Below are 15,665 nucleotides of genomic sequence, written 5' to 3'. Positions count from 1 at the left end.
CTAAGAAACGCAAACCCCAAACGGTACTACAGTACTTATAGCTTTACCCACGAATTCGGCGTTACCCACGAATCCAAGGATTTACTCGTAAATTATATGTTTCTTATGCATCTTAACATTTTGAAAACATGCGAAATAGGTTCCAAAACAGTCCTGTTTAATAGCGTCCTCTTGAAGGTATACTGAAGCTGTATCATGAAGTTTTGATTGATTATCCTAAATTACCATTTTTTGGGTAAATGCAATTGGTTAGAGAAACGGGAATCATTGAAACACAATGGAGGAATAACCGCATGATGGTTTCCAACCTTCTGTAATATTTTATATTTTGCCGCTTACCAATACATACCTTCAAATATGTGTTACCCACGAACATTTGGGTTACCCACGAATCCCTACTTAAATTATAGTTAACAATGTATTGATAGTGTTTTAGTTCATAGGAACTGTCAAACACGAGTTAATAGAATATTGCTGCATGAAAATATGGAATGATTTTACTAAAATAATAATATAAAACTGTTTGCTCTGTCTATTTGAATTTGGCAACTTCATTATTCTCAAGATTTTTATACCCAAAATGCCATAATGATCCATTCTAAATATTCCATGTAGTTTGTATTTTGATTAAAATTCATTTTAGTGTCATTGCAGCCTGAATTATTGACATACGGAAAAGTATTTTTTATTTTTATTTAAAAAAAATGAATAGGAATTGCTATTTTCCAGACGCTGTTACCCACGAATCCATCCGAGATCCTCATCCTGCGACGAGATACAAAATCTAACTTTATATTTATATGAAGCATTTATTCTAATCTTTCGAAATAATGCAGTAATGTTAAATGACAGCCACCTTGGAAAGAGTTCGAAGAATTGACACAATCTTAACTGTACACCTGGTTCTTTCTTAAAATTTGTAATAACCAAAATATTTCTTTGTAGATATATGTAATAAAATTCTATTTTACGTTCAAAGTCTTCACCGATTTCTAGTGTATATGAGTCACACATAAAATATTGAAAGATATTAAAGAAAGTGAAATTTTATGGCGTACAACAGGTGAAAAAGGCTTGAATTCGTGGGTAACATGCATATGCGCATTTAACACTTTATTTGGTCTAGCAAGAAAAGTTATTTTTCAATCCGATGGCACTTCCACCTGATGATTCACTAGATATGATCGTCTCATTTGATAAGTCTAGAATTGAAAAGGAAAACATTTACAAAATGGCCCCCAGAGAGAATTTTGTCCCGCTTTGGCTGGAATTGACCATATACTTCCGTTCGATAAAACCGATAGCTGTAACTAAATATAAATTTGAGGACTATTTAAAAGTTAAACCAATATTCAATTATTTCTTTATTAAACAATCTATCAAAAAATATCATTTTGTTTGATTTACATGTACCTTGGCCCAGGGACCTGCATGCTTGGCCTTAGAAAAAAAACCTGACCATTGTGCTTTGACCTCAAATTTCTCTCGGGCTGCGCCACTCGGAATATTCCTCGGTTTTCAGCGCTCAATAATTCGATATTTCACAATACCCTCGAACAACTGATGCGCAGTCTATACACATTTTCACATAATTCAAAACTGACCAACAATTAACGTTGACACTTTCATTCTAATAAGAAACCTTCAAATTCTTTATTGTGTAACAATGCAATAACTCATTTTGTAACTCGCACTACACTCTAAATTTTGCAACGGTTGATCTGTTTGTATACAAATGACTGAACCAAATGATTTGAAAAAAGTGTTTGTGAACTATTGGTTAGAGTGTTTCAGGTGTTTGTAAACAAACGGTTCTGCTTCTATGTGGATACGTTTCTATACAAATAACTGAACCAATTGATTTGAAAAAAGTGTTTGTGAACTATTGTTTGGAGTGTTTCAGGTGTTTGTAAACAAACGGTTCTGCTTCTATGTGGATACGTTTCTATACAAATAACTGAACCAATTGATTTGAAAAAAGTGTTTGTGAACGGGTTGGAGTGTTTCATGTGTTCGTAAACAAATGGTTCTTCTGCACGGACAGGTTTGTAACTGATAATCTATGTTAATCCGTTTGTATACAAATGGCTGAACCAATCGATTTGAGAAAAAGTGTTTGTGAACTATTGCTTGGGAGTGTTTCAGGTGATATATGATGAATCGAAAAAAGTTTCTAACTGGTTCAAAGCTAATAAATTGTTTGTTATTGCCAATAAAACAAACTATATGATATTAGATGACAAATAAAATACAAGATAACACTAAAATTATATTAAACAATACACAGCTTGCAGAGTTAAAAACACAACATTCTTTGGACATAACATGGAAAAGTCATATTGACAACATAACTAAAACGATTCATTACTCGTTGATGGTCGATAAACGTCCCAATAAATCGGACTTAGTCACCGGTCAGTTCTACAGCATAGATATCCATGGCTAACGATGGTTAACTATGGAAACATGTTAAAGGACATCAAGAAAATTTTCTAAGTTATTTATTTTGAGCTCTTTCGAGACGAGTAATGGATATATTCTGTAGATTTAGGTTTTGTCTGTGACTGCTAATGTGAGGCCGTCGTAGGTCGTACGGGGCTCAAACTCGGTGGGTGGGTGTAGTTCTGTCCTGGCAAAAAGAAGTTTATGTTCGTTAAGTCATCCGACCCCGGGGCCCCCTCCCAGGGGTCATTTGAGGTAAAATGACTAAAAACTGTCATATGGGCATGAAACTAGGTCGTACGGGGCTCAAACTCGGTGGGTGGGTGTAGTTCTGTCCTGGCAAGAAGAAGTTTATGTTCGTTAAGTCATCCGACCCAGGGGCCCCCTCCAAGGGGTCATTTGAGGTCAAATGACTAAAACGTGTCAGCTGGGCATGAAACTAGGTTCTACGGGGGGGCTCAAACTCGGTGGGTGGGTGTAGTTCTGTCCTGGCAAGAAGATGTTCATGTTCGTTAAGTCATCCGACCCCGGGGCCCCCCTCCCAGGGGTCATTTGAGGTCAAATGACTAAAAACTGTCATATGGGCATGAAACTAGGTCGTACGAGGCTCAAACTCGGTGGGTGGGTGTAGTTCTGTCCTGGCAAGAAGAAGTTTATGTTCGTTAAGTCATCCGACCCCGGGGCCCCCTCCCAGGGGTCATTTGAGGTAAAATGACTAAAAACTGTCATATGGGCATAAAACTAGGTCGTACGGGGCTCAAACGCGGTGGGTGGGTGTAGTTCTGTCCTGGCAAGAAGATGTTTATGTTCGTTTTAAAGTCATCTGACACCGGGGTCCCCTCCCAGGGGTCATCTGAGGTCAAATTACTAAAAAGTGTCGTATGGGCATGAAACTTGGTAGGTACAGTCAACATTTAAAACAACATTTTGTTTATGTTCGTTTTAAAGTCATCTGACACCGGAGTCCCCTCCCAGGGGTCATCTGAGGTCAAATTACTAAAAAGTGTCGTATGGGCATGAAACTTGGTAGGTACAGTCAACATTTAAAACAACATTTTTGAAGGTCATTTTGGGGTCATCCAAGGTCACCACGGGTCATCTGAGGTCAAATTAGTAAAAACTCATATATGGACATGAAACTTGGTGGGTACAGTCAACATTTAGAGTTATAAGTTTAGGTCATTTTGGGGTCATCCAAGGTCACCCAGGGGTCATCTGAGGTCAAATTACTAAAACTGTCGTATGGGCATGAAACTTGGTGGGTACAGTCAACATTTAGAGCCAAATTTTTGGAAGGTCATTTTGGGGTCGCCAGGGGTCATGTGAGGTCAAATTAGTAAAAACTGTCGTATGGGCGTGTCACCATCAGCCTGGTAATCGCGCCCAGCCGAGAACCGCCAAATATGGTAACCGCCTAGTCTATTTTAAAACTGATGCATCAATGACTATGTTCATCATGTCATTATTGTATCATTCTCACATACATTAGGAAATGAATTTGGAGAATAGAGGCCTTGCATGTGACATATCATCCCGTAAATATGGCGGACTACTCAAATGCATTCAACAAAGCATGATTGCAATCAAATAGGTTGATGACAACATTTGATTGAATGGACTGCACTCCGCCATAACTACGGTGAAGGACACCGGCTCAAATCCTTTGTTTGGAGCCAATCGATAATTTCATGCAGGGCCTCTATACTTTCTGTTAATAAAATACTATGCTGACCTCACACTCCAGTAATTTCAGATCATTGAGCTCAGTAATACATCAAAGAATGTCTTCCAATTCATGAAAACAAATAGATAATCTGAATATCGGATTAAAAGCTTGAGGCATTTCAATTGCAAGGCCCATTACTTATACACCAACAACAACATAGGCCTACAAGTGTATATAATGTAGCATATGCACACATTATCATGTTGTGGATGGTGAATCAAGCTGCAGTCCCTACACATTCCCAAATGAATGCAGTGACCACTCATTCATGATGGACGTACTGATCATTATGTATGATTTAAACTCATAGGTGTTGTGCGTTAAGTTTGGCAATTTGGGAGGGGGTGGGTTCAAAATGACCCCATAGGATTATACGGGGGTAAAAATTTCAAATTGCTCAAATACCCCTTTCAAATATATCAAATTATGTAAATAAATAAATAAATAAATAAATAAATAAATAAATAAATAAATAAATAAATAAATAAACGAAAAAAAATTGAACAAATTGTAGCGTAGCATTAAAATCATAATAACCATTGCTGACGGGCGGATTCGAACCAACGATATTGACAATACCAGTCTGATGATCTAACACTGAGCTATGCCATCATCTAGTAATGAGGGTCGAGTTTTTAGCGTATACAGTGTTTGTCTGTGATAATGCCTGCCTCGTGAAATAAATAAATATAAAATCTCAATTTTTAATTTAAATTTATTTGATAATTTTCTAACCTATATTTTCTTTAGAGCAGGGACAAATATTTCCCCTTTTATCCAATTTGGCCGCTAAATAAGAATCTACTTCTTTTATTACTGATTTAATTCCGCGATTTGTTCCATTAAGCAATATCAAAGATTAATGTCAAGCATCTCACAACAGATATTTAGTTGGCTTAGTGGTTTTGCACAGTGCTTTTTAACCGGGAGGTACCGAGATCGATTCCCACCTCTGCCTGCAATTTTTTTTCAAGACTGGGAAATAATAACCTGACATTCGCCGCTGACATTCGTACTGCAGAAGCGGAGTTATAACTTGTTGAACTTTGCTCCTTACGTAAAAGGGTACATTATGTTGGCACTACATTATTTCTTTTTTCCACATTGCTGGTACAGCTCAAATTACCGTACTTTTCCTGACCAGACAGTCCATGCCAAAATTGTTACTACACCTTTACATTTCATCGAATCTCTTTTTGATGTCTGTCATTTTGAACATCACACTTGAAAGATGTATGCTATGTAGAAACTTTATTTTGCAATTTCATAACTTGCATATTATTAGCATATTTGCAAGAAAAAACATGAAAATCAATAAATACCTATATTTTTCACAATTTCAATATTTTATTAGAAATTAAGCATTTAGGCCGTTTGTTATGACTTGATGAATGAAGCTGTTAAACAGATTTTGATATTTTTGCTTATTTTTCCTTTTTTGCCCCAAAATGTGTAAAAATCTAAATTTTTTGGATGACCTAGCTATATTTTCTTTGAATATTTATAAAATGTCTTAATTTAGGTATAATACAGTGCAGAAAAAGATGTCAAAAAAAATCTGTTAAACAGATTTCCAATAAATTGTTCCATTTTCCATTTTGGGTTAAATACTCAATTTTCATGCGCGGGATATTTGAAACATAAAATGAAAACATGTCCATTGCACTTTTTCCTCAAGATGTACTATAATATCAAGGTTACGGATATATTATAATCCTTCTTACCTTCACTGATCCATCAGATACCTATTGTTATGAATGATCAATGAAAAGGTTCAGAACTGGGCTAGTAATGGTGTGCTTGTATCTATAGTTATTTTCATGACTGTGTCAACTCAAAAATCATGCAAGGTCGAATGTAGGAAAAGTACGATAAGTTGAGCTGTATTAAATATCAAATGGTCATAATTGGCGGTCACTTCAAATCATCCCCAACTGAACGAATATTATAATACACATTAATGTTTTAAGCAGATACAATTCCAAAATATAATACGTTTTCCGTCTTTGCTTGTCACGTGGTAGGCCTATGTTGAAGTTGCGATTATATTTTTAAATAAGTTTCAGATGAATAACAACAAGACAAGTGGTCGAGTGGTCTAAGGCGCTAGGCTCATAGAGTACTAAGCGTTGCGCCGTGAGTTCGAACCCCGCCTCTGCCAAACTTTAAAAGAACAAAATTAAAATTTGACTTTTTTAAATTTCATATTTGGGAAATGTGACTGGGAGAATTTATGTATGGTGTGGAGTGGTGTGATAGGGCATGTACTTTAACTGGCCGGCGCGGTCCGGTGACTAAGTCTTTATTGGGCGTTTTATCGGCAGTCAACGAGTAATGTCAAGAAAATGGTGTCATGAACCAGAGAAGATGAGAAAAGAGGAGATCGCTCGAACATATAATCCGATTACCCACAGTTAACCTATATTCACTTTTCTTTGTTTGGGGTACTTAAAACACCACTTGAAACTTCCTTTGTGGTAATCTGTTCATCCGCCACACGCTCGTCTGATTTGGTAGTTCTCTCCAGTGGAGAAAATATTCCACACACGGAAGTACATCGTTAAAGTCCCAATTTTGCAGTCAAATCATGCTTTTTGTTTAAAAAAATAATACTAACCAGGGTGACCATGATTTTTAAACGAGTGAAGAAGCATTATATATATTGCAACTCCCATTAAAAAAATCAAAAAATTGTTAAGTTATGGAAAGTCAAGCATAATTAATTTTCCAGTCAAATTAATATAAGGTCAAAGGAAAAGAAATTTAAATGATAACTATTTGAATATTTGCGGCAGTTTACGGAAACATAAAACCAGTGTAATCAGTAATTCAAACTCGTGTCAGTTTCTCCATATACTCCCGTTTTGTGTCCAAACGTGTCCAAAAATGCTATTTGGATCCAAAATGCGGGTCTTTTTCACAGGGATCTCGGGTCAAACTTAGCAGCCAGTCATGCCAAACAATACAGAAATTATATTTCGCGGTCAACTGACGTAACAAATTGATATCCGGGCATGCGTCGTTTAGAGCTAGACAGTCGTGACTCGCAAAGCCACTTATCGTATTAGTTGATCAATCGGATTAGATCATTGTTTCCATCAATAGGCGGATGCACACATTATTTATTTGATGTGGGCAGCGAGCGACCTCCTCTTTTATCATCTTCTCTGCATGAACAAACTTAAACATTACATTCCGTATCGAATTCTACATACTTGTACTGTACCTTGATTTTACCAACCAAACTATGGTATACTTATTTCGGTGAATACCTACAAATGCTACTTAGATAAATGTCAAACTTCAAAAATGGGCAATAAGAACAATTAAAACTGTGAGTTGTCATGTTGACTGGGAATGCAGCCAGACAACTATGTTAGGGGGGGGGGGCTGATGCAAAAAGGGGGCCCTGAAAATTTTTGACCCTCCTAGGGGAGGGGGCCTGAAAAAAATTAACCACACATTTTCCTGGAAAAATATGCTTTTCTATGGGGTTGACCCATAATTTTCATGTCAAAAAGGGGAGGGGCCCTGAAATTTTTGAAGTCTGTAAAGGAGGGGGGCCAAAAAATTTTCACGATGAAATTATTTTGCATCAGGTCCTCCTCTTACAAGTGTTTGTAAACGGTCCCTTAGTGTTTATGTGCTAGTATACTAACACTCAGAATGTGTATGTGTAACGGTTGGGGTGTGTATGTATTGTATTCATGTGTTTCTTTTTTTTGGGGGGGGGGACAACTATATGTGTTAGTGTTTATGCACTAGTATACTAACACTAAGAATGGGTATATGTTAGTGTACTAACGGTTAGCATGTGTATGTATTGTATGTGTTTATTTTTTTGGAACAACTATGTGTTAGTTTTTATGTACTAGTATACTAACGGTTAGCATGTGTATGCATTGTATTATGTGTTTGTTTGTTTTTGGGACAACTATGTGTTAGTGTTTATGTGCTGTATACTAACACTCATAATGTGTATGTGTTAGTGTACTAACGGTTAGCATGTGTATGTATTGTATGTGTTAGTTTTTTTGGACAACTATGTGTTAGTGTTTATGTACTACTAACACTCAGAATTTGTATATGTTAGTGTACTAACGGTTAGCATTATGTATTGTACAGGGTGTATCAAAATGATTGGTACCGGGCTATATAACATTTTCAAAAATATATCAAAAATATAAAATTGGTAATTAATATAGTTTTTGTACTATAAATAGAAAGGGGCATATGTTAACTTATTGATCTAATAATATGAATATGATTGGTTGCTGCATCTGGGAGCTATTGTCATTTAAACGAAGATCGACGTAATCATGGTTTTACTTACACAACACAAGATGAATAGGTTCACTGCTTGAACTTTTTATTGCATACATGCTCTTCAATATCCCACCTCACTCTCAAATTGCTTTACACATGCTTTTCGAAAGATAGTTCCTGAAGACCATGCCTTACGACTCTGAAGTATGATGTAAAGTCCTATCTTGAATGAACTTGAATGAACACCTGAGATGAATCCGTTTTGTAACTGCCCATATCAAATTGTGAAACATGTTTGCATGAGATACTCCTTGCGCTTGAGAACTGTCTTCAAAAGCTTCTCTGTACCATAGCGTCGTGTTAACCAGCGATTCTTTACTATAAATGCACGCTGAAGTGTTGAACACCGTGGAATACTTTTACCAGGTCTAACTTAACCTACACTGTCAACAGTCTATAGCCATTCTGCCACACCATCTACTTAATAGTAATCTCAATACTGCAATTTAAATTACCGCCCTAGATTATTTCACCCCACCTAAATTATTCAAGTTAATAATATTACTCTCAACCAATAAATATTGATTAGAACATTTATATATATTATGAATGAAGAAATAGGCAAGGAACAATTAAATATTGCCATCATTTTCAACATATCATTCTCACAAGGTATTTGTAGTAAAATAGAGCTTTGAAAATGGTGCGCTACTGATCCAGCGTTACGATGAAAAGTGTAAAAACCCCTACTTTCCTTTAGAATCATGTAACTTCTGAACATAATGTGTTATCTTTATGATCTAAAATTCTGAGAGAAGATAAAACTATTATAACTACAAATATGTAAACAATTTACCCCAAACTGGTACAAAAAATAGTAAAACAAATCGGTAAAAAATGAAAAGTCGTCGGTACCAATCATTTTGATACACCCTGTATGTGTTTGTTTTTGGGGACAACTATGTGTTAGTGTTTATGTGCTACTAACACTCAGAATGTGTATGTGTTAGTGTACTAACGGTTAGCATGTGTATGTATTGTATGTGTTTGTTTTTTGGGACAACTAATGTGTTAGTGTTTATGTGCTTTGAGTTTTTAAAAATACTATCGAAATATGTCGCAAGGTTTCGTGAAACCTACGTTACCCCGACTATGTTTATTTTATTTTATTTTAATTTTATTAGATCTTATTTTGCCTGGGGAACAAACTCAGTGGTCCACACTGATTTCCAGTCTGGCCCAGGGGTCAAACAAAATACATCAAAATACAAATGAAATACATACAAAAGAATTACATATCATGGATTTAACAAATACATCATAAATGAACACACCAAGGAAGCGCATCTGTGCTGGCCGGCTGCAGTGCGGCAATGTCAGCAGGCTTCTAAGACAGCCTGCAGACAGAGTCCGCACTGCAGCCGACTTCCCAGGGGGGCACTCACATGTTAAGGTGGTACGGGTATGTGCGGCGCTCAAGGGTCCCCTTTTCAGGCTCTCCGGCAGTTCTTTAAGCCCCACATTTGGATCTGCTCCAGTTCTTTGAGCCTCAAACTCTGACAATTGTAGCTCTTTAAGCTCAAATTTGGAAATAATTTCTAAATTTTTAGCTCAACAGCCTATAATTTGGCCCTAATTTCAGTTCTTCAAGCCCCTCTTTTGCCCGAAAATCAGTTCTTAGTTCCCAAAGTTCGGCGCTCCGCGCCGCACACCCCTACCAAAATTTAAGTTGAGTGCCCCCCCCGGGAGCCGACCATTATGCAACAACCTGAATAATTAAATAATTAAATTGCACATCGCTTTGAAATGGCCTAGTGTATGAGGTAGTGGAACTTTAACCTGGGTTGGCAATGAATTAAAAGAGACCACGCCTCTGGATGTAAATTTTCGCTTAGCCGACTCGCTCTTACTAGGTGGGATGACCAGATTGCCTTGTGACCCTGCTCTAGTCTGATGGTTGTGACTAGAAGCAACTGTGTGGAATATATTGCACAGGGGAGATGGGAGTAAGTTACAAAGGCTTTTGTACACCATTATTTAGATGGAAATTACGGCGGCAATCCAGTTTATACCATTTCAGGTTGTTGAGAAGTACTTCGGTGGGATATCTGCGTGGGAGCCCCAGTTAACACGTACCTTAGTGGTTGCAAACACTGAAATTGAACCAAAGTGTCCATTATACGGTTTATCATGCAAGTGATATGATAGTAATGTTTTCAGGTCGACATAATTTATGTATTTGAGAAAGAAATCCTAGGAAATACAAAGGTTCTGACCGTATTGTCAAGAAATGTAACATACGTTACCATAAAATGTGGAGTTAAAAAAAAGTGACTATACGCTGTTTTCGTTAATGCATTTCCAACATACGGGCATTTTGAAGTTAAAATGTAACCTACGTGACCGAAACATACGTTACCATTCACCATATTAAAAATTACTAAAACTACGCTCGATTACACGTGTATTGTTTTCTTATAACGCCACCATGCATTATATAAAAGTTCCAACAAAATTAACAGGCCACAGGTTTTAAAGTTATCCACAAAGCTTTCGAAAAATTATCATCATCAGTGTGTTAATACTACAACTGATCTACTCTCTACAACAGCAATCACAGAAATGACTGCAAAATTTAATCATACACTACTAATACAGCTACTACACAATGGTGAAAGAAAAAAGCAAATCAATATATCAATAAATATTGATCAGAAATAGGTGTTACTCCTCAATGTTAAGCCCAAGGGGTGTGAGACAGCGGAGTTGCTGGATCCAAAAACTTTCTTTGGTAAGGCGAGAGGACGGGTCTGAAAGTTTGTGGGAGGCATCTATGCCGGTAATGGAGAGATCATTGATGTTATGATTAGGAGAATTAAAATGATTGGCAACGGCTTTGTCTTTTTTAGTTCTGATATCGGACAGGTGACCAAAATGTCTAGTTTTAAGGGCATTTTTGGTTTCGCCCACATATTGTTTACCGCAGCGGGTACAAGAGATGAGTTAGATGAGGTGGGTAGATTTGCAGTTGATGTCCTGGAGGATTTTGAAAGTCCGGTGGGTTATATTACTGGTGAAGGAGGAAGTGTGGGTAACAAAAGCACAAGCCTTGCATGGTTTGTTGCAAGGGCTACATTCAGTTTGTGACGGGGAATCGGAGACCATGGGTTTGAGGCGGGCTGAAACAAGGAGGTCTCTCAAGTTCCTGGGACGGCGATAAGCAATCACCGGGGGATCAGGTACTGCACCCTGGAGCTTTGGTGAGAGGTGCAGGGTGGACATGTGTTTGTTGACAATATTGCCCAGTTTAGGGAGTTGAGGGTGAAATGTCGTAACCAGAGGAACTCTCTTGTTACTCTTCTCCTTATCTTTATAGGTCAAAGTTTGTTCACGGGGGATGGCATGCAGCAGCCTTGGCTATCTGAGTGGAGATAACTTTCTTCTTGTAATTCCGATTTTTAAGGTGATCAGCAAGCTCTGATGATCGATGTTGGAAGGCAACATCAGATGAGCAGATACGCCTGAGGCGCAAAGCTTGGCTGTAAGGGATGTTCTTACAGATGTGTGGTGGGTGACAGCTGGAGGGGAGCAGATATTGATGCATATCTGTGGGTTTGCAGTACAGGTCAGATTGGAGAGTGCCATCAGAGTGTTTGGAGACAGACACATCAAGAAAATTGATGTGATCTTTGGAGCGCTCAGAGGTGAACTTGATGGTCGGGTGGGCGCTGTTGAGGGAGCATATAAACCTGTCAAGTTCATCCTCCGAGTGTTGCCAAATAAAGAAAATGTCGTCGATGTATCGCCACCAAACAGAGGGGGTCAACGGACATGCTTGTAAGATACAAGATTCCAAAACATGCATGAAAATGATGGCATATGCTGGGGCCATAACTGTGCCCATCGCGGTTCCCCCAATCTGCCTGTAAAATTCATTATCAAATTCAAATGTGTTATTGGTAAGAATGAGCTCAATAAGGGTAAGGAGAGCTGCAGTGGGGGGAAATTGGTCATGCCTTAAATCAAGGAGTGTTTTGCAAGCAGAGATACCTTCTTGATGAGGTATGTTAGTATACAAAGCAGTAACATCTGCAGTACATAAGAAACTATCAGGTGGGAGGGGTCCAATCGTCTCAAGTGTTCTTAAAAAGTCAGTGGTATCTTGAATGTAGGATGTAACACCAGTGGCAAGTGGTCTGAGGTGATAATCAACAAACTCAGTTGGGCAATTACTACAGGAGACGATTGGGCGCCCTGGGTTTCCTTCCTTATGAATTTTGGGGAGAAGGTAAAAACGGCTAGTGGTGGCCGATTCTGGTAGAAGATACTCAAAAGTATTGTCATCAATTATATTCTGATCATGTAAGTCAATAACAGTGTCTGTAACTTCTTGCGTGACCTCTGCGATAGGGTCATGAGAGAGTTTAACATAGTGAATAGGATTGGCAAGTTGTCTGTGTGCTTCCTGAATATAGTCCTCTCTGTTAAGCACAACAACAGCGGAGCCCTTGTCAGCTGGTTTAATGACCAAGTCCGATTTATGACGCAGTTCGTTAAGCGCTTTGCGTTCCGATTTAGCAAGATTGTCACGGAATCTTCCTGAGGGGACATGGTCGGTGACTTCGCGACTGATGCCTAGGATGTAGGCCTCTAGGGCTGCATCTTTGTTAGGAGGTGGAGTCCACAAGCTCTTCTTCTTGAAACGTGGAGGTGGAGAGTCCGAAGATTTATTGTGGAAGTGTTCTTTCAATCGCAAACGTCAGTAGAAGGCTTCCATATCTGTGTTAAGTGTGTTGCATTATAATTACAGGAAAGGGGCATAGGCTCAATGAAAAGTAACTATCCTAATTGTAACCATGGTAACGTAAGTTTCATTTACATTTTCAATTCTTTTTAAACTCTTTTTTGAGCCAATAAATTTCCCCTTTAGCAAAAAAAAAAATTTATTTTTGAACTAAAAGGCGACATTGCATTCTTTTATGCCAAACCAATTAGTTTATGCATTGTCAATAAAAGAGCTTGCAGTATACAATGTACTACACTACGCAAAAAAAGTTTCTTTATGGTTAGGAAATTTACCTACTATTGTCCTGCGCATTGTGACACCTCAATCACTACCTATCCTGAGAAAAGATATGAATGTTTTAATAACACGAGGTCGAAAAATGAAAATTGCAAAGAAGCCTATTCAATGGTTTTAGAGCTGATTCTCTGATCCAAGACGGGTTCATTATTCCCGCCTTTTCAATTTTAATTTAAAGCATTTTAATTGATGCATGATGTTGGATAATCCTTTGCTTATTGTGCAGATCAATGATCAAAGACAAAGGTGAGTGGGTACTAATAAGACATTTACGTTTTGAGAGATGGATTTGAAAAAGGGATTCAAAACAGGTCATGATTACGGCTGCATTCGTGGAAGCAGAAGGAATTGAGACACTTGAGTGGCCCTCCAGAAGCCCTTAACCCCTTGGAGAACCTTTGGGATCAGCACAAGAGACGAGTCAACAAGAAGATAAAGGCAGATACAACTATGGTGGGATTGCGTCGCATTGTTATCAACGAGTGGAACGGGGTTGAGCAAGGTAACATTCGACGCCTCATTAGGAGCATGAGACGCCGCGTGGCTGCTGTAAGGGAAGCCAACGGTTGACACACAAAGTATTGAAAGACTAGTAAAGAAAGACATTAATCTCAAGTGAAGTTGGAAGCGGCAGTATGATGCCTGAAATGTGCTCAGCATGGCCTCTGATGAAAATTGTCTTTCTGTGAAAAATGTAGATAGGCCTACTAATTTGTTAATAGTAATCTGTCTAAGAAAATAATTTGACCTTTGACCTCTGATGACTTTGAAATTATCTTCATCATGTTTGAATCATATCAATATTACCATATATTAATTTTCATTTCGTGATCGTGATCAAGGGCATTTCGTGATCCACAGGCTCATCCCCCACTTTTCTCCAAAAAGAAAGTTGAGATTTTTATACCACTGGATACCTTTGGCTACATAATGTTTATGTACCAAAAATCTCTTCGTTTAGCAAAAATGTCACCAAATTTGAATTTCGTTCTGGTATACCAGAACGAAATTACAACAGTGGCCAATAGAGCAGTGTAATACACATAATCATGCATAACTCACCAAACGCAAAATCGGAATTAACTGAAATTTTGGGAATAAGCTTTTGTCTTGGATATCTACTGAAAAATGTCATAAAAAGAGAATGCTAGGATCACGAAATCCTCCTTTTATTGGACAAACTTTGAAATTTTAGCCTTTTTGACCTTTGGTTGATCTCCGGGTGACCTTGAAATGACCTCCATCATAGTTTGAATCATATCAGGGTCACATCATATTAAAGGCCTACTAATTTTCATTCAAATTAGACAAACGAATTTTACCCCTTTTGACCCCAAACCAGACCCCAGCCCCGTGTTTTAAGCCAAATCTGATTAGTATGCAGTCTATATGCACCAAATGCTAGAGCCTTTTTGCCATTATTCTGATGATCACAACACTTAATAGGGCTATCATCTAGCAAATAATGAATTTTAAGGTGATTTCCGCTGACCTTGAACTCAACATCTGCATGTGTAGGCCCACACCACATAGACACCAGCTTAGGGACCGATCGTTATTTACGGCAGCGGGCGTTTTGGAAAAAAAATTGACACAAAATTTCGCGTTCCCCCCCCCTCCCCCTCGCGTCCCCCTTGTTCCCCCTTGTTTTCCTAATTTTCTTCATTTAAAATTTAACAATCCCCCACCTGGTTCAACTAAAAATTTCAGGTTCCCCTCTAAAGACCCAAAAAAAATTTCGTGTTCCCCCTAAATTTTCCCATTCCCCCCTCTGTCATAAATAACGATCGCTCCCTAATATGTCAATGCGCATGCATATTATGTGTCAGTTGTATCCCTGTATCATGTAATCTGTATTAGAAAAAGGAGCATTTTGAAGGTATTTGGTTATGTACCGGAAATACCCCCTTATGACCTTTGATCCCATCTGTGTACATCCTAGATATGCCCCTGCTAGGGCCTAGGTCAATGTCAGGCGGCGGATGACATGATCGAGCCGGCAACTTGTGAAAGCGCCCGGCCGTATGGCATTTTCCAATATATTCGGTTAGTTTTGTGGGGTTCATTATCGAACCCCAACGGTTTTAGCTTGTATTTATATTATTTATCAACATAGGCCTAGGCCTATTTGTTTGTGATAATTCAAGC

At 38.1% G+C, this 15,665-nt stretch overlaps 1 protein-coding gene across 1 annotated transcript; it reads right to left on the bottom strand.

Moving 5' to 3' along the window:
• Positions 1-11,822: 11,822 nt before the first annotated feature.
• LOC140157688 (uncharacterized) lies at positions 11,823-13,532 on the bottom strand. The gene is made up of 2 exons (XM_072180928.1): positions 13,518-13,532; positions 11,823-13,130 (listed from the first exon to the last, which is right to left on the bottom strand). Exons 1-2 carry the CDS (start codon positions 13,530-13,532, stop codon positions 11,823-11,825), a joined length of 1,323 nt encoding a protein of 440 aa, XP_072037029.1.
• Positions 13,533-15,665: the final 2,133 nt, after the last annotated feature.

Source organism: Amphiura filiformis, chromosome 7, assembly GCF_039555335.1.
Source record: "Amphiura filiformis chromosome 7, Afil_fr2py, whole genome shotgun sequence".
In the NCBI taxonomy this organism is placed as follows: domain Eukaryota; kingdom Metazoa; phylum Echinodermata; class Ophiuroidea; order Amphilepidida; family Amphiuridae; genus Amphiura; species Amphiura filiformis.
This window is presented reverse-complemented; position numbering and strand designations above follow the sequence as displayed.